This window comes from Limanda limanda, chromosome 11, assembly GCF_963576545.1.
Source record: "Limanda limanda chromosome 11, fLimLim1.1, whole genome shotgun sequence".
Taxonomy (NCBI): domain Eukaryota; kingdom Metazoa; phylum Chordata; class Actinopteri; order Pleuronectiformes; family Pleuronectidae; genus Limanda; species Limanda limanda.
The window spans coordinates 19585106-19605429 of record NC_083646.1 but is presented as its reverse complement, the minus strand read 5'-3'; the positions used below and the strand labels follow the sequence as shown (position 1 = coordinate 19605429).

The window sequence follows — 20324 nt, the reverse complement described above, 5'->3', positions numbered from 1 at the left end:
CATAAGCTGCAGTGCTAGTGAAGGTCTCTATTAGCGTATGCACAAAGGTCAAACAGGGCTAAAGAATGGCAGTTTGATACAATATGCATTGATGCCGGTGTGAATCCTGAAAACAAGGCTTACCTTCCCTTCTGCTGCATAGGGCCTACCTAACATTTTGCAAAATTAAATATGTATAAATGCAAGAGGGATCTAAAATCCTGCTGCATTGTTTTTTCGCTTGACATTTGTTTTTGCTTGACATTACAAAGAGAGCGAGAGAGATAGAAGACAATGGAGCAAAAAGCTTCATTGCATCCTGCATCATAATGGCTTGGCATACAAATCACATTATTCTGACTGAATGAATTTGGCGTAAAATGCTTTCCAATGTTCAGTTCCATTGCTCTTTTTAAAGTGACCAATTAGCAGATCAGCAACAACAGGAGCAGTTTGGAACAATGTGATATGTTCCCTTTGTGCCAAGTGAGGGCAGTCAGTCAGTCACTTGAGAATAGTGGAAGACATTTCAACCTCTCTTGTTATGTGGGGCTTGCCAGCTCTCACCTGCTCATGTGTTACTGAATACACAAAGCTCTGCCAACACCAACTAGCTGCTCTGAGAGTAAAACCCTCGTACCGCAATTGAAATAATGTCACAAGCTTCAATATGAATGGCTAAATTAACCTTCAAAATCATGATGGGTGAATCACCCAGGTGCGACTAGACAATGATTTTTCCATTGATTTTATTGTGCAAGGCTAGATCTAGACTATAAATCAGCATTTGAGATATTTGAACATTATTTTAAGTTGGACATCGTAAACTCAGGTGTATCACAGTAAGTTTAGTCGTGTTATATAAATTGTGTTACTACTAAAGCATTGGGTGTTCTAAGTGAAGTCATGCTTGTATGAAAACATTAATCTAAATAGAGGTTGCACATAAATTTCATTGATTATTGTTTTGTAACACTATGTGCATCACCCAAATAAAAACTATTTTCTAATGAGCGGAAAGGATTGCCAACATTTGCAAAAGTTTTATTTTCTCAGCCTTTTTTACATTTGTTAATGTGTTCATTGTAAATCAGTGTTGTTTCCGTAAACCTAGTGTTTGATTTAAAAAAAAAAAGGATATCTTGCCAACACCCCGTTCTTCCTCTCAAGCATGTCTCTTACCAAACGAGCCTTGTTAAGAGGGTCAGCAGGAAAATCGTCTGGGTCCTTCACTGTTTTTCTTATTGTTGTTTTGTTTTTTAAGAAACAACCTACATTTTCCATAGTGCATGTTGCTTTTCCTATCAGCATTTCAGTGATTCACAATGTATTTCATCAGCCCCGCATGTCTTGAAAGCAATCATTGTCGTTAAGAACCACACATCTCATCCGGCTCCAAAGGGAGAACCTGAGAAACATACACACATGTGTTGCATCAGGGTATAATGGGTTAAAGTGTAAATCAAAATGGGCAGATGATGAGACCTCATATTTCCCCTGATCGAACCGCTCCCTCAAACCTGCCTTGAGGAATAGTCAGGACTATTTTAGGACACGTGGATTAGTAATTCGTTGTCTGACATTTCCATGGATCACCTCATTATTGTAGTGAAGAACTCATCGCATTTTCTTATGTCGGGTATGTTATGTCCTTGTGCCACCTGTAGCAAGAAACTAATTGCTCTCCTTGGGACATGTAAAGTTGAACTTAATTTGAGTTGACCTGCTATTCTCATCCCAGAGACTGCTACAATAAGCCTGTAATGGGGCCATTTCCTGTCGGCAGCTTGCCGATAGGGCAGGAAAAGGAATTCTCCTGTGTTCCCTGATTCCGCTTTTGTTTGCTGTCAACCCTTCTGTTAATTGTCATTTTAGGCTTAGAAGATAACACGGAAGTGTCCTTGGATGGCTGTGCAATTTCACCCCTATATGCCCCTGATTTGTAAGACATTTCCCCAGGCTCTGACTCTCTGGAAGCATATGAGGAAGGTTACCAAAAAGCTTTGATCAAGGATAGAAACATGAGCAATACAAATAATTTCATCTTCATCGTATTTATGTCTCTGTAGCCAACAATATGACAAAGACAGTGCAAAGTAGAAAAAAAAAGAATACCTCAGCCAAGGTAATACCAACACGTGTCAGTTTTAACAAACACCAACACATTTCACATTGAAGCGCAGTACATAATATCAGCATTGAGTATTTACCTGGATATAATTCGCTGGCTAAGGATGGTTGGTCAATAAACTAATTCGCAGTTTAATGCTTATTCCCTTGAGATAAGATATGTCCTCTCTTTAGAAGATAAAATTAAATTAAAAATACACTAAGGTACAGAGGTCTATTTGCAGTATAGCTATCATATAAACACATTGTAAGCTTCAGTCTGCTACCGGGTTAGCATTCTATCCTTATCCAGGTTTCTCTAAAAACTCATCCCACAAAGTAGCAGTATTGATGTGTCTGAAACAGTTTTAAGCCTCTCATAATTTATCTTTTTCAAACGCTGCACCAAAGTATGAGGCAAAGCTGTTTAAGCCACAACTGTGCTCATTGGAAAGTGTTTGTTGCCTGGCAACGTTAGCTTATTAAACAAGTACCGGGGGGTTATTTATTTCAATAACGAAGTCACCCAAATAAATGCCTCTATGTACAGCACATCTATTTATGTGTATATCAAAAGATTGTATTATAATGTATATATATATATATATATATTTATATAAATGTATAGTCATAAAACCATATAATATTATAATCTACTGCAAGGAGTGTACAGTGGTTAAAGGGATTTGGGGTTGGTGACAATGTGCAGGAGTTAAATCAGTATTTGTAAATAGCATTTATTTATAAATTTAGGAGTTCTCTGTTCAACAAATACTCCCACTGATGCCAGTAAAGCAGATGCTCCTGCTGATGTCAGAACTGATGATGCAGCCGTGTGAACTCCGCAACTGAAGCCCACATTTTGATCTCATATTGCCAATGAGTCATAACTCTTCTGCTAAAATCGAGTGGCACAGACCTTGTTTTTCAACTGAAATGCAAAATTAAGTAACTGAACTGCATAGTAACACACTCAGACACCTTTTATTTCTCTCCAGGAGTGTGTGGGCTTCAGAAAACAAAGTTGTTGAATAACCAACCAAAAAAAATACGTCCACCGTGCATGTTGACCCTATGTGACAACTGTTCACAATGTGAAAAGCACAAGCTCCTAATTGTCAGTTTTAGAGTTACTTATGAGTAGAATTTGTTTTTGTAATATATGTTAATTGCAGAGCACAAGAGAAAACAATGAGATGGCACAGTGATTTGAAATAGATAAAGATATCTCTTTGACAAACGCTCTAACAGTGGCAGAGAGTAGAACCTTTGTAAACATACACACAGGAACATATTGCTCATGTTTCTCAAACTGTCAAGCAATTAAGAAAATACTGTTCTACATCGTATGTGTCATTCGTTTTCTGAACAGATCTGAGTTTAAATTAGTTGCCAGATCAATGAATACACTACAGTGCTTCTATAATTATTGATTCTTCTGTGGACACAAACATTACATTTTGTTGTGAAGATAATGTAATGAGTATTTTTCTCGACCTCTGTCCTCACAGGGAACTTTTTCGTGTATTGTGTGGTTTGAGAAATACATTGTTATTTTGAAAATCACTGACTTTGACATTCTGAAGATCATATCTGTCTGTTATCTTTGAGCCAGAGGCTGTTCTGGTTCAGCCAGTTGAAACTTTTGCAGGGACTTGCCAGCGGAAATATTCATCCTGCGATGTGTTACAATTCTTTCCTCCTGGCCTTTTTCCGTGATATACGTCCGATTGTTTCCAGTGACCTTTTTATCTGGAACAGTTGTTCGCGTTAACCTTTTATATGCGTCATGTTTCTTCACTAGTGGCCCAGAAGAGAAACGTCTGTTACCAGCACAAAGGAAGAGAAATAAAACAGGACTGTCATTATTTAAGACATGCCAGCTTACAGGAAATGAAAGGAGTGCTTAGAGCTGATACACACAAACTTACACATACACATGCACACACAATATTTCTGTATAAAGTTCGCTGTCTCACCCACTGAGTATTATTATTTGATAGATCGGGGGAGCTTGGTGACAACAGCACATTTACCACATTAGCCCTCAGGTGCAATATCAGTCTGGCTGATATTTGATTGTTTCAAGACTAGTTATTTTTTCGCTGTATTCCTGTCTTTTCCTCCCTTCTCTCATGATGCCTTCTCTGCCTTAGCTCGGCTGTCGCCTCCCTCTTTTACCTCATTCCTCTTCCACCCTCTGTCCTTTCTAAAATTCCTCCTCTTCTTCCAGTACAATGTCCAGCCCATGAAGTACGATTTGACTCATCCGGCGTGATCTTGAGTCCGGGCTACCCTGACAGCTACCCCAACCTCCAGATGTGCTCCTGGCTGATTAACGTGGAAAAGGGTTACAACATCACTCTGCACTTTGAACTCTTCCAGACAGAGAAGGAGTTTGACATCTTGGAAATATTTGATGGTGAGTTCTGCTGGGTGTCTGAGTCTTATCATAAACAATTAGTCAGCAGGACAAAGCCAAGTGAAATCTTTGATGTTAGTCTCTGTAAAACATTTCCCTGTGCTACACTAGTGGCGTTTTGAATTGTCTCTTTGCTTAGCCTGTGCTAAAGCTCCCAAGCTACTTCGGAATTATTTCTTGTTAATAGTGAGTCCTCCTTAAAGAGATATTTTTAATGTTTGTGTGGTGGACATTGTGTGCAGATCTTTTTATAAACAGTCTGTGGTGCAGAATGAAGTTAGAAAAGTTTTGTTTATCCTACCTCGTTTATCTGCAGTGAATCTGTCAGTATTTGCTTTATAAATATTCATAGGTATGGTTCATATCTAATTTTGGATACTTTCCTCAACTGCTGCCACTTACAGTATACTGCTGCAGAGCATTTGGTCAAATGTTTATTTACATTTTATCAATATTGAGCTTATCGTGTGTCCAAATCGCACTAAACTCTGCACTGCACTTCCCTGGCCATTAATAATACACATACACAAGTGTGAACATGATTAGATTAGAACAGTTTGGAGATATGCTTTCAACGTACAGATTCCTTTTTATCTTAGACCTTAAATATTTGGTTCAACTAATGTGTTCAGTAAAAGTTACTGTAGTATATATATTTGATACCATTATTAGATGTCGTTTAGATTTTTTTTTTTTTTTATATAGATGTGGTCTCCTCACTTGGTAATTTTAATTATTTACTCTGAAAACATTAAAGATGGGTGTCCATTTTATCTTTTACATTAATGCCTATGAATGTGTGACACTTTGTGTTCAGGTCCCAACATCTACAGCCAAAACCTGGCCTCACTCAGTGGTGACGTTGAAACCCCGTTCAGCCTGACGACCACAGGCCACCAGCTCCTGCTGCGCTGGTCCTCGGACCACGGCACCAATCGCAGAGGCTTCCACATCAGATACGTGGGTGAGTATCAAAGTATGTATCCAGCTTATAATCATATTCTTTTTCTATTAGAACTATTTGAATATATTTTGTCTTCAAATTGCAAAAAAGTGATAAAAGTCACGGGTTTACAATTCGGTTCCTTCAGACCTCAATTGAATAAGCGATAACCCCGCATGGGGGCAAATATTGAATCAGCTCTGCTGCAACTATTGAATATTTCTGTGCCCATAACATGACCTGTGGATTTTATCACAGTGTGCTGTTATTATTTCTGGATATGTATTGAGTTTTTAATATCAGTGAATTTACAGAAATACTCCACAAGTGGGGGGGGCCATGGCTTAGGTTCCCTGGATTGACGGTTTGATTCTGCCAAACCCAGGTTGTTTCCGGATCAGCATCCATCTTAAAAAATGTCAGCAAAATCAAATAGGCAGTTGGCAATCCACTGTTTCGACTCCTCATCCAAAACAGTGTCAGCCAAAAGATGAAACTAACAAGAATGTCCCTGAAATGATAAAGGCTCACAATAGATGTTTTCACACACAAAAAACATGAGGCAGGAAGAAGGTCACTGAAAAGCTTGCTTGCTCTTTTGTGCTGCTTAATTTCAAAAGTTTTTAAATTTTTAATTTGCTGTTTAATGAAGCAAGTGGTGCTAAGCAAGAGTAGCACAGGGGATCATCTTCCATTTGCAATACATCAATAATAATGAAAAAGGCACAAAAGACATTCATATTTCATGTTGTGACTCTCCATTTTATTTAACACACAAGAGTGTTAGAGTGAAAGCATGTCGGCACAATGAATTTTGTAGAGGTCTCCTCCTTGACTTGATTGACTTGAACAGGAACTGACTTAAACTCCAGTGTGCATCTTTTCGTCTTAAATCCTCGCTGCCTCGCAGACATGCTGATTTGGAGGAATGTTTGACAGCGTTTCTGAAGCGCACTGTCTTTTCCTGGAACTTCTGTCCCATTGGCTATTTGCTGCTTACATTTTAGAAATCAGTATGACCTTTTTTATTTTTTGAGTAGTTCAAGTAGCAGGAAGATGCAGCAGTTGGGTGACGTCTACAGAACTAGACATATGACCACGTGTATAGTGAAAAACTGTGATGGATGATGGCATCTGGCGGTGGGTTCCGGTTTACTAAGTTTGACCTGGTATTGAGCATTGCTTTTGCAGGTTAACATGATAAATGTGCTCCGTTGAAAATGCTGTAGCGGATTAACTCGATGAAACTCCTAAATTAAACTTGTATGTTTCAGTGCTCTCTGCATAATGCTGTCAGCACTTGTCAAAGATGGTTTGTGAGAGAGGATGCTGGCCTCAACATGACTGATTCTACCGTCCATCCCTAGAAACCCTTGCACCACCATCACTAAGTGAAAGTGTAAAATATTTGTGACACTCCTGATTATCATCCTTTATTTAACAGAGAGGCTTCATGTGACTTTTCACCTGAATCTTTTTCCAGAGGGCCCCTCTTCTCTTTTCTCTGTGTCTCTTTTCCCTATGAATATTTTCTATCCTCCTTCACTGGCTTCATTCTCACCTTGTGTCATGTTTCTCTCTCCTCTCCCCCGCCGGGCCAATCTCCCATCCCCTCCTCTGTTCGTTAATTCGTCCATCTCTTGTAGCCTTGTACTGCAGTACCCCTGACTCCCCACAGCATGGCTTTGTAGTGAGCCAGACCGGAGGTCATCTTAACAGCATGGTGCGCTGGGCTTGCGACAGGGGGTACAAGCTGATTGGAAAGGGCACTGCTGTGTGCAAGAAGAGCGTCTATGGTTTCTACGCCTGGGACGCGCCAGTCCCTGCATGTCAAGGTGAGCTCATCGGCTGTGGCAGCCTTTTATTTTTAACTTCAGCCAGCCTCTTACCCTGTTCTTCTGGTCACTGCCTCTGTGCCCCCACACTCAGCGGGCAGACAGGCAAGCGCTTAAGGCATCCGAGTGTCTAGTCCCAAACATTCCTGTGTTGGTAGGAGCTGAATCCAGCCTGATTGAGAGTCAGTGCCCTGTCAGGTGGAAAGGAAACAGAAATCAATCCCTCCTTCTTCTGTCAATTTCCACTTCTTCAAATTACTTTAGCTAACTTGCCATTAGCATGCAGTGTCTGCCGCTGTTGGGTCTCACTCAACTAATTGGGTTCTTTGATGCGCACACGTGAAATGTGTGCATTCTGGTGCCCGTGATGGCATGCACTCTCACACACACACACACACACACACACAGCCGCGCAGCACCAAACAGCAACAGATGGCGTGCTCAATTGCATCTTATCATGCTGCTGTGAAATCAAAATATATATGTCATGTACTTTAAAATGATTTAAAAACACTCCACACCTGTGATTGATTCCGTCAGTTTGGTAATTGCACACCGCTTTTCTGGAGCACATAAACCCAACCGAGGCTGCAAATAAACTAATGTATCCAGACAGATGCTGTCCATCTGCTATCTGCAGGATGATTGAGATTACATCGTAGCATGTTCAATCTTTCACTCTTTCCAATCCATATTGTTTGATAGGTTGAGAATGTGCACTACATTAATCCATCACTGAGCAGAGACCTGGAATAATGGTTCAGGCATACTGACCTTTTCAGCTTTGATCTTAAAGAGTTCACTCTTTTTTAACTTGAAACTTTTCATCTGCAGTTTAGAAAGGCTTTGGGTGCTTGTAATTACCATTTGTTACCAGCAGTTCTCACAAATGAATGTTGAACGCTCCTTCGATGTTTCTACATGTGCAACTGCTCAACTTTACGATGTGTGTATTTGCATAAATGTTTGGGTTTAGTCTGACCCTGCAGATATTGGTTCCCCCAATCTGTTCACTCCCTCTGACTTGGCTCTGACAATAAACACCTTGAAACCTGCTTTAGCTTTCTACTTGGTTTAAACACTGCTGCTGCAGTAACACCGATTTAAGAGATATAAGGACAAGGACACAGCGCTACATGGAAGGTGTGACTGTTTAAACAGTCACTTTATAGGTAGTTACTTTAATGACTGGGTCTTCATTAAATGTAAGTCATTAGTGTGTTTTCAAATTACCCATTAATGACATCTTAACTAATCCTATAAGTGTCTTTGAATTGGTCTAATAGCCTATTGTAAATCTTCCTTTATAAAATTAATGGAGGACTTAAATTTTAATAACTTACCTTTCTGTGTGTTAGACCATCTCTACTGGGCCAGTCCTACGTTTTAATGGATTTCTTTAGCTGGGGAGAGTTTAAGAGCAGAGCTATTGATTCAGTGATCTCTAATATAGTTCAATTTAAGCAAATTATTTAGTTAAACGCTGATGTGAATCCACATTCCCACATGACTATTAGAAAGGTTCTAGGTGGTTGTGAGCACCCTTGTTGTCCTTGTTGATGATGACTGTTTAAGTAGGTTTAATGTTTTAGCATTTTGGAAACGTCTTTAACGGTGACCCTTTAATCGACTCTTTGACTTGGCATAGCAGGAAATTCACCTGTGCGACGTATTCTGTTAAAGATTGCTCAAGGGCACCCGGGCAGCAGCGTGCACAGTACCGGGAGTCTGGAAGTGGCTCAACCAAATATAATCTATTCATTATTAGTGTCATTAATATCATATGTGTGTTTTCTGCTGTGACATATTTGAGTGTTTCCCATGAATAAGGGTCTGTTGTTGGAATTCTACAAGGCTGTTCAATGTCAGCACAGAATGAATATTTCCTTTAAGGCTTTTACTTTCTGAATGGGACCATTCAAAAGAAGAACAACAAAATAGCTGCTTGTGTAAATTAAAAAACTACCATTGCCTGCTCACCAAAAATGGGTTTCTCTCCCTACACTGGGGCGAGCACATACACACAAACATGTGGCTGATATGTGAATGTGCCTGCCGATCATGTCTGTGTTTACCAGACTCTCTCTGCATAGGATGTGTCTTGACTTGTGCATAAACATGTGTGTTGACAATCGCCGTCTCGTCGTCTGCAGCTGTGTCATGCGGTGTGCCCACTGCGCCAGTGAATGGAGGTGTGCTCGCTGCTGATTACTCTGTCGGCACACGGGTGACCTACTTCTGCAACAGCGGCTACCGGCTTTCCTCCAAAGAGCTGACGACCACAGTCTGCCAGCCAGACGGCACCTGGAGCAACCACAACAAGATACCCCGATGCATCGGTGAGTAGAGGGTGAGGGTGGTGAAGGTGGGGTAACTACAAGATCCCACAGCACAGTCGTGCCCTGCGAAGAGTCTGAGAGATGATGATTGGAAAGAGCTATGGCAAAACAGATTTTTGAAATGTATTGCTGTATTGGAGACAGAAATAGTATTTAAAAAACATTCTGGAGGAGTTGTGGAATACAACGCTTTTATCGTACACTATACTGTGATGGAAGTTGCAGTCCCATAAGAGATGAGTCGTGGTTTCTTTACAGAAACTAATTTGTTATGTAGTAATGATAAGATGGAGAGGTGAAAAGAAAGACGGTGGAGAGTAGCTCCAGCTCGGGGCTGGGTTGAGTGTTTTACATGCCACAGCGACTCCTTGTATAATGAGTGAGTGACAGCATTGTTTACAGTGGAGACCAATTGTTATTCCCTCCTGTAAATATGTCTCACAGCAGAGAAAGGAACAGACTTTGTTTTGCAACCCATTTGGTTTTGCAGGATGCCAATTCAAAAACAACCTTGTTGCAGGCAAACTGCAGAAAAGTTGTTGTTCACATTTTAACACATGAATTAGTTTATTCTACTGATTAAAATATGTTGTTCAACTACTTGCATTTTCCTTGATTAAAGGTTTTCACTCAGCCACGGTTGTGTTACTGATAAGAGTAGAAATTGAAACAGAATGCATTTGAATTTTCGCAAAAATAATAATGTCCACTCCCAGCTGAATCACCTCTTCTGTTTTCTTTTCCTTTTTGCCACAGTAATGATGTGCCCCAGTCTCAGCTCCTTCTCTCTAGACCACGGGAAATGGAAGATAGTCAATGGTTCGCACTATGAGTACGGAACTAAAATAATCTTCAACTGCAACCCTGGATACTACCGTGCTGGCCCTGCACACATACAGTGCCTGGCCAATGGGGTGTGGAGCTGGAGGAGCGAGAGACCTCGGTGTAGAAGTGAGTGACTTCTGCAACACAAAAATCAACACATATTTTATTTTAAAACACAAAGTCACCAGTCAAAACTGAACTAAACAAAAATACAATTTAATGTAAATATAATAACCATCACAGATTATTTCATTGTTGCTTTATAGTGAAAATAAAACATCAGTGAAGACACGAAAGTCTAGTCATTGAAACAAGTAAGCTCCAGGGAATGGAGTCAGTGGGGTCAAGGCTTTGTGCCTTTCCCACCATGCAGCAGGAGATTCTCAGCTCAGACGTGTTCAGAACAACACAGAACTCTCTGGAGTGTTCAGTTGAGGGGTGGCACAGCAGGCAGAGGCAGGACGTAACAAATGAATCGCACCGCAGACGTCATATGGTTTTGTTTTCAGCGCTTGGACACTGTCGTCGGACTTAATTACCAAAAGCTCTCTTGACATCGTTGTCTGTGTCTTCAACGTGTGTGTGGATAAATTTGTATTACTTTAGTTTTTTTCATGTTTGCGTGTTACCTCATCAACACACCCACTCGCTCGCTTTGAATCCTCCAGACGATCTCCGGCTGTGCTCTCATATGAGCTCACTCTGACATTTTCAGACTTTCTTACTAGGGGTCTGGCTCGAGAAACTCCAGAGAAGGTTTAAGGTTTAAAGGCTTTATTGTCATTTGCAGAAATAAACAAGTTATCAATGCGTTATCAAGTTAGCAAGAAGGTCTGGACCCTCTCACTCAGATATTTGTTTTCTCGCATACAACCCCTGCAGAGATGATCAGGAGTTCAGTGCATGTTTGAATGCAGTTATATCGTTCTAAAATAGAAAGAAATGTATCATTGTTATCAAGCCAGACTGAAAAATCGATGTCCTGTCTAACCACGGATACAGTAAGTTCATTGATTGTAACACCACAGGACTTGAAGAATAAATACCTTATTCAATGATCGCTTGATCAGCCACTCAATAATTCACTCGTATACTCTTGACCTATTCCTATCTCAGCCTAGGTTAGATATTGTTTATTGTGGGACTGGGAAATAAAAAGGTTTTCTGTGCTGCCATGGAAACTCCTTTATGAGAGGCAAAAAGCCCTGAATAGCCGTGGTAATGTTAAGAGAGGAAAAGCCAACAAGAATGATGAAAGATGTTTGGACAATGGCAAACACCATCATTATCCTCTCCGTTAAATAGTACAGGTCAATGTTTTATTGCATTAAAGTCGCTAAGATGGGTGTAAATGACTCTGCTCCTCTATTGACTGTGAAGATGTAAGCCAGCATCCGTCTCCTCTTTCTTGTTCCCTCTCACTTTACCGGTGTCTTGCTCTTTCACTCCCCATCTCTCCATCTCCCCCCTCCTTCGTCTTTTTTATTATATTCTGCATCTCATTGCAGTTATTTCCTGTGGCAATCTGCCCACTCCTCCTAATGGGAACAAAATTGGGACCCAGACTACCTTCGGAGCGTCAGCCATTTTCAGCTGCAACCTTGGCTATGTTTTAACGGAATCTACTGTCAGAGAGTGTCTCCTGACTGGCCTCTGGAGCGGGATGGAGACTCAGTGCCTGGGTAAGCAAAGTTGAAATATTCTCTTTATGTTAACTGTTCAGACAGTGTGAGCTTTTTGGGGGGTTTTGAACAACTTTTCTATAATAAAACCAGATGGGGCAGCAGAGGGTGGCCATAATTGGTTTTGTTACCAAGTGTGTATGGCCGATGATTAAACATTTAGAGCGATGTAGAATTTCTTCTTGGGCGTGCTCTGACAACATGCTGGTACTCATCACTGGCACACGTTGGACTGTTTCAGGGCTTGCGGAGAGCTAGAGGTAAAAGTTGTGCAAATGTGCAAACAATTTGCCAACTACCTTAATCTGATTGGATCGGGTGATGTACAGTAAAGCCTCCGAGTCAGTGATTTTAAAATGTTAAATGTGAGTGAGGAGCGATAGAGCTGCAGCTGGCCCCAAACTATGAGACACCTGCCAAGCTGTACCAACACAATTTGAGCTGTTGTTAAGATATCCTGTACAAACAAGGAAATACACTACAGCTTAGCTTACAGCAGCTCGTCACAGCTCTGCACTGTGCAAGAAAAGGAGACATGCGTAATTACTTGAGCCGCATTCAAACCCACACAGCAGCAGAATGTGACGGTTTCCCTGGAAGATCCATTAGTCCGTTCATCAACCCTGTGGCACCAGCACTCCAGGCTCTGCTCGAGAATGGTTCACTTCATTAAAGGAAGGGCACCTCTCTCTTGTTTGGCGATACGACTGTCAGAGTTGACAGAGACAGGGACCTCTACAGTACAGTTGCCTACTTCAGCACTATCTTCATACAATCTTGCTGTTCTCGACTGGTGCGTGATGATAAAATGCTCGACTGAATTTCTGGGTGCAGGAGTAAATTAGGGAAATCAGACTCGCAGTCAGTGGCAATTTCCCAGGTTTTAAGTGGCAGTGGAAACCTCGGCAAGATTCCTCCTCTCATAAGGGATTTATTGTAGCTGAAAGTAATACAATTACGTGCATGAGTGTATTGCACAAATTCTGAAGACTTGCACATGCCCCTCTTTCTAGTGTTGACGAGAAAAGCTGACTTATCACCAGAAGTGATGCTGAGGTCAATATGCATTTGTAAACAATAATTCGGATATAATGAGCTGGAAAATGCTTTCCAAAATTCATTATGTTTCACAAAGACAATCACAAATTTTGTTCCCACGCGTTGTAATTCCAGGACCCTTTCAAATCACCAGTTTGCTCTTTTCATTTTACAACACTGTTGTCAAAATGCGATATTATTCAAATGTGATCAAAACTGTGTTTCTACCATGGAGCTGTCATCATTGTGAGATCCCTGGGCACTTCTGTGGGCTATTATTCTTAGGAGCTTGAAAGTTGAGCCCACAGTTTGCACCTCATGAATGTTTAACTGATATTATTCACTGTGATCTAAGTGCTTTGCATCTAGTGTTAAATCCAGTCGACCATATTGGCTCCAACTGACTATTATCCTGACAACAAAAAATTAAACATAACAATTTATATTTGATGTGCTGTCTGATTAATACATTTGTTTGAGAAAGACAGACCAACGTTTTTTAAGGGAAAGCAGTTATACAGGTTTAAATCATTTTTCTCTTTTTGATTATTCTTACAGCCGGTCACTGTGGTGTCCCAGAGCAGATTGTGAATGGGCAGGTGATTGGGGAAAACTTTGGGTACCGGGACACAGTGGTTTACCAGTGCAACCCTGGATTCAGGCTCATCGGCTCCTCGGTACGGATCTGTCAGCAGGACAACAACTGGTCCGGACAGCTCCCAGTTTGCATCTGTAAGTACTTTCACCAAACTTCTGGGCTACCAAATACAGGGAGCTGTGTGTGCATGTGTGTTTATGTGTGAAGGAAAGGAAAGAGAATGGCTGTGGTAAGAGTCTGACAGGGGTGGGTGTGCACGTTTGTTTTTTTGAACGGTTGAAGGAGTTTTTAGGTCAATGAGTAAGTCGAGATTAAAATGGACAGGGTATTTTTCTGCATTTCTATGGCAAACAAGAGCAGCTTGTTATATTTGCCTGTTGATACTACTCTTCAAATTGAAAAGACATGAATTTTAGAAATCCTGAAAACTATGCTTACTAAATAATTATTCACAACAGAGGAAAGGTTTGTCAAAAACGCATTGATTAAATTTAATTATTGGAATTAGTCAATAAATACAAATGCTGTTATTCTTTTCAAATAATTAAAGTTTTTTGCTATTCCCATGCTCCCTCCTCCTCTCGCCTGAGCAACCCTCAAGTTGGTAATCGATAAATATCCTCATAACGCGATTTACTATCTCCTATTCACCTATTGATGCACTGCAATGTGCTGCTTACCCTTTTGAGATTGAGATCATGTCTTGATTCCTAATTCCCCTGTTGTCCTTTGAGGTTAATTATATGATAATGATATTTTTATGATAGGTGTCACTGTACATGACTTATTGATTTTTTTTATTGAATTGTCTCTCCTGTCTATTCTCTCTTTCTCTCTCCTCACACGCGGTGCATTTTCTCTCCCCTCTCGTCTTTACCTTTTCTCTCCATCATTTCTTTCATCCTCCTCGTTTGACTCGTGTTCCTGGACGATGCGCGTAAACTTTAGCTGTGACATGTGGCCACCCCGGCAGCCCTATCTATGGCCGCACCACAGGGGATGGCTTCAACTACAATGATGTTGTGCGCTTTTACTGCAACAAAGGATACACCCTGGAAGGACCTTCCACAGCTCAGTGCCAAGCCAGCCGCCAGTGGAGCCACCAGCCACCGACATGCAGAGGTAAGGTCCAGCTGAAGCTCCTGCACAATGGATAAATGACTGTTGGCTTGACTGACTGGAGGAATCAGAAGGCTGCAGACGTTTCTTGAACTAGAAAGGATGTTTGTCTCTTCCAGCGTGTTTAGCCCCTGCTCAGACAACACACACTCGATTGAAACAAGAATTTGGAAGCAGCAAATGCATCGTGTTCTTTTTGCATGTCATTAACCATCTGCATCTGATCCCTTTCTGAAGAGGGTACCTCTTGATGTATCACTACAACTGAAGGTGTTCAACACATACACAGGAGCCAATTCTATCTCATTTTCCTTCTGTGAATCAGGCTAGCCATCAGTGGGGTGGGTAGCTGCCAGCAAGATGAAGTAGGATCTAGCCAAAGTGCTGGAACGGAATGAAACAGCTTCCGCAGGTGCTTTGGGATGGTTTGTGAATCCGATGTTAGGATGACCACAAGAATTCAGCAGCCCGGCAGATGTATCATGATCGTTCAAAAATCAGCAGCCAGTGACAGCCAAGATTCAGAGACACAGATATTGAAGCGGAGTTGATAGAGATGGTGCAGATCTATTGATTTGAATGAGAAAAGTCACTATCTGTTCTCTGGAAACAGCATAGCATTAGGCAACAACATCTGGAGCCCTGGCCTCAGAGCAGAGGCAGGAAAATAGCAATAACGAGCTTGCTGCAGAGTCTATGGGAAGCAAAGAGTTGTTGGAGAATTGTTTCTACAATTCTACTGCCAATTTTACCACAAAGCTCTGCAGGGAAAGATAACTTTGAAGGCAAGAAAGCTTGGAGTATATTCACCACTAGAAATCTTATTGGGATTGTAAGATGGTGGCTGTGTGTTAGTGGTGTCCAGTTTTAGTTTGCCCAGGCTTGGTTCATTAGTGCTGTGTTTACAATCAACAGTAATCCAGAATTTTTTTTCTGCGAACACATAAATGTTTTGACAGATTGACAACATTTCCCACAATTCACACGGTTGTGCTCAAGATAGAGAGGGACAATGTCAGGTAGATTATCCTGCTCTGTGATGGAAGCTCTTTATTTATTATCACTTGGAAAATTAGCTTTTTCATATTTGCCTGTGAAAATTGGTCCAGCATGAGACTGATATGTGATGCAGGGTGAAGCTAAAAAAAGCTAGATAGTGTAAATACCGTGTGGTCTTAACTGACTAAAATGCTGTAAAACATGGTAACATACTAACATTAAATCAAAGAATAATTTGAGTGTAGCTTTAATTGGTCTGCCAACAGGTTTTAGTCAGCCAACGCTCAATTTGCCAGACTTTGCCCATTTAAAAATATCTCTCCTCTTGGCATGCGTGTTTTTGGCAGTCAGATGTGAAGAGACAGAGTTTTCATTACAGTGAATAGCACCGTAGAGACAGACCTGGTAAAAGATCAAAAGAGTAAAATCATATTAAACTGTCAGGACTCCCTTTGTCAAAATATGTCTGTTTGCACTAAAATATGTTACGCCAGCTTCGTCGCAGGTTTACATTATTGATTTAATTTGATGCTGCTCTGAACTTAACTTCACCCTCATCTACTTTCCGCTGTCTAAACCCCCTTGTCAGCAGTGAGGCTTCGGAGCACATGGATGCTTCTAAAAGGGATGCTGGTGAAACTGTGACAAACGATGCGCCTTTTTGTTTCCAGCGAAAAAACATGAAGTGCTATTATTATTGACAGTGCTTAAATATAGCCTGGACTCACTTGTCTCACAGTTTAAAGAATAAGCAGAAAAAGGCCCTGATCGGGTAATATCAACAGTTCTATAATTAACTTACAAGTGAACATGCTGACAAATAGCATTTATGTAAATGAGGCTCCTTCCGAAGAGACACGGCTGCACAGCTTCTGGGAAAGAAAAGTCGCCTCCCTGGCGATGATACTGGGTGGAGGTAATGAGGCAGCTTACCACAAGGATGATAAGTTGTCTTGTTTTTTACTTCATGCAGTGTAAAATCCTTAACACAATCCAAATCCAAGGACGTGATACACACAGTACACATGACTACAATACACATTATGTAGTGAGTGGCGTTTGAAGAAATCTATGACATGTATTTAATATAAACATTATAATAAACACTTTATTGTGTAGTAGCTGCAGTACTCTATGCTGTGTTTCATAAACTCCTTTGTATTGTAATGATGAACACTTTAAAATCATAGCGCCATAGCAACTGTATGGACAGAGATAAGATCTACATACTCAAGTTAAATTAAAAGTAAAATAATTTTAAAAATGTGAGACACATTTCTCTGCCAGAAGGTTTCCGTCGGGTCGGAGGCTGGTTTTGAAAAAAAAAAATGAAATGAAAAATAAATTATGCAACGTAATTCCATTTATTTTCAGCAGCAGAATTAAAACAGATAAGAAAAAATAAAAGCCTTTATGTTGATGAAGTTATCTGATAGACTGCATGTTGCCATTGTGTTTCACCAACACTGGTCTCATATCTTCTCTGACCACGGCTTCTTTTGAGCTGTGACAAGTTTGAAATAAGACATACTGTGTTGACTCCGTGTCTTATCTGTCTATCTCATACTCTCTTCCTCCTCTTCACCTCTCCAGTAACTTTTCTGATGTCTCCTCTGTCTGTCGAATTCCTCTGCTCTCCCCTCCTTTTCTCCTCTCCTCTCCCCTGTCCTGGTCATAAAGAGGGTCAGACTACGCCAACCAAGATCTAACTAAATCTCTCTCTTTGTCAAGTGAAGATCTAGTTTATAAACGTATACATGCATTCTACACGTAGCCTTAACCAGTTATTTGAATTCGCCAAACAGAATATACAAAAATAAACCAATAAAAGCCCCATTGCATCATCTCCCATGGGGACTAGTCATCTGTGCTTATTATTTCAAAAGATCAGATAGTTATACAACACAGCAGCACTACTGGATGCCAGCTACAGGCCAATAATCCGCACAGCAACAGATGTACATCAATCAGCGCTCGATTGCTATGTATTACTTACTGCAGTGGAATTTCATGCTCTAATAACATCTATCTTCCATATGGCAGTCTGGCACACTGGTGTGCTTCGGAATTATTTATGATGATTTACATCGCTTTAATCAAATATAAAGGTGTGCTTGGGAAATACTTGTTTTTATAAATTTGCTTTGTGAGAACCACTGAGGCACACTAACTAAATAGCCCTCATCTTCATCAACCTGAGCTTGTAAAGGAGGCAGTAAGAAGACTCACGTCCTGACTCATCTGCTGCTACAGGAGAAAACTCTGCCTGCGCCTCATTGCCTTCATATATTTTCTTTTTAAAAGGCTTCTGTTATCCACAGGCTTAAAGTGTTACCTCAGTGAATTAGATCACTAACTACCAACAGATACAAAGAACAACAAGTAACTGGTGTGTTCTTTGTCTTTCTTCTCCCATTCTTTCGCTTTTTCTCTCACGTTTATACACAATGTGCATGTCCCATGTGAGAAGTAGATAAGCTGCTTTAAGACTTCCATCCTACATGTGTTACAGATACACAACACTATATTATTTTCAAGGGCTTTGACAGATTAATAGACCGGAGTCAGTTTTTTATCATTATTATTATTTTTTAAAGAAAATTATATATATCCTGTGTTTTTATTTTTATGATCTGGAGATATTCATAAAACATTCAGAGCCATAGCCTCAGATACCAGGCCTAACGACGCCTTGATTGTACATATTCATAAGATGGGTTTGGAAATGCTGCCAACAAGTGAATATTGCTGCGGCCACTGTAATTTCAGAAAATACATGCAAAGAGACAAGTCAACAAAAGCATCTTCATTAATTTGATAACACATGCAGAACACAACCAAAGAGACAAACACTGCTAATACACACAACCAATAACAATACAAGAGCCTGTTCTCTACATTGAATATACATTTTCTCAGAAATCCAGAATAGATTGTTGTTTGTAACGTTGCCAGGAACTGTTCTGTTATCCATTATTACATTATCACAGCACCTTTATAATGAGGAGAATATACAGTAGGTCAGCTAGTGAAATCATAAATATATGTAATACTACACTCAGGGCAACAGGAACACGAGTAATAGGCTTCTCTTTAACAGTTAGCTCCATAAATGGTCATGTGACCACGCCACTGCAACACTAATTTACACTAAAAACATCTATCTTGCTTGAAATATTCTTGCAGCAATAAAAGCGAATTGAACTGCTGCCTGTATTCCCCCATTATGTTTAACTAACTGAATAATGCGCGATGGCATAATTTTTTTTTTTCTTTTATAAACAGTTGTAAATTGCACAGACCCGGGTATCCCTGCCAACTCTATCCGGGAGAGTAAGATCGAGCACGGCAACTTCACATTCGGCAGCGTGGTCTTCTACGACTGTAACCCCGGGTATTACCTGTTCGGCTCGTCGGTGCTCACATGTCAGCCGGTGGGACACTGGGACAAACCTCTGCCAGATTGCATCGGTAAGTTTTTAATACAGGTCCTGTTGTTTATTTGTGTCAATGTCTGTCCACTGTTTAGATTCTATCCACTTATCCTTTTCCATCACATCATACACCGATGTGATGAATTAATACACTTTAAACGAAGGCCAGATTAAATGAAGAGAGAAGTTTCACTCTTGATTGGTTGTCCACAACCTTGTTTGTGTCCCCGTTTGCTTCTCGAGTTTTAATGGTGCAACTTTCTAAATGCTGTGACTGGGAACATCTGTGTAATGTTCGATGCCCCCGTGGCTTATGGTTATGTTGCGCACTGCCTAATTGAGAAATGAGGGAAACTGTCATAGGACCAGTTGTTCAGGCTATCGCTAATGTTCCCTCGAAAACCAAGCACTCGCATTACACCAACAACCATCCATGAACTTTAGGGGTTATTCGAGGTTGTAATGTCCCTTTCAAACACCTGGCCCATCATGCTCACACACTTTTGTACGGGTCTGCCAGCGACACTACTGACGTGTTTCCAGGGGAATCATAGAAAGTGAACCTCTACGTTTTGCACACAGCTTCGGAAAGCACTTCATTTCATGGTAGAGAGATGACGCAGCGTATTTATTTTATCAAACGGAATAGTAATTAAAGAGATACACAGGAGTGTCTGTCTCAAATGTTTATTCACTGCTCTGGGCGTCACTGAATCTTTTCCCAGAAATTAGTTTTGTGAAATTACAGAAGCCTCCTTTGCGTAAGACACATAAGACAAAACTTATGTGAGAGCTCTCTCCCCCCCCCCCAAACACACACAAAGGTCAAACAAATTTAAAAGCAGAAGCTAAATTAGATTCTAGTTCTGAGTATATGCGAGCATTCAGATGTATATACAATGTTGCATGTACTATTTTTTTGATGAATGACAGTACTGCATTTCTGGGCCACGTATAGATGTATGTGTCTTTACCTACTGAAATAATCCAAATATTAACTGA

The 20324-nt window shown here is 40.5% G+C and overlaps 1 protein-coding gene across 2 annotated transcripts in view; it reads left to right on the top strand.

Annotated features, from left to right (window-relative positions):
• The window catches only part of LOC133013799 (CUB and sushi domain-containing protein 3-like), a 212376-nt gene that overhangs the window by 144132 nt on the left and 47920 nt on the right, over positions 1 to 20324 (top strand). For both annotated transcript variants that reach the window (XM_061080848.1, XM_061080847.1), the window contains 9 exons: positions 4322 to 4510; positions 5328 to 5474; positions 7100 to 7288; positions 9442 to 9627; positions 10384 to 10578; positions 11961 to 12134; positions 13731 to 13904; positions 14719 to 14892; positions 19174 to 19359. In XM_061080848.1, coding sequence (XP_060936831.1) covers positions 4322 to 4510; positions 5328 to 5474; positions 7100 to 7288; positions 9442 to 9627; positions 10384 to 10578; positions 11961 to 12134; positions 13731 to 13904; positions 14719 to 14892; positions 19174 to 19359 — 1614 coding nt within the window. The remainder of the gene's footprint in view (positions 1 to 4321; positions 4511 to 5327; positions 5475 to 7099; positions 7289 to 9441; positions 9628 to 10383; positions 10579 to 11960; positions 12135 to 13730; positions 13905 to 14718; positions 14893 to 19173; positions 19360 to 20324) is intronic.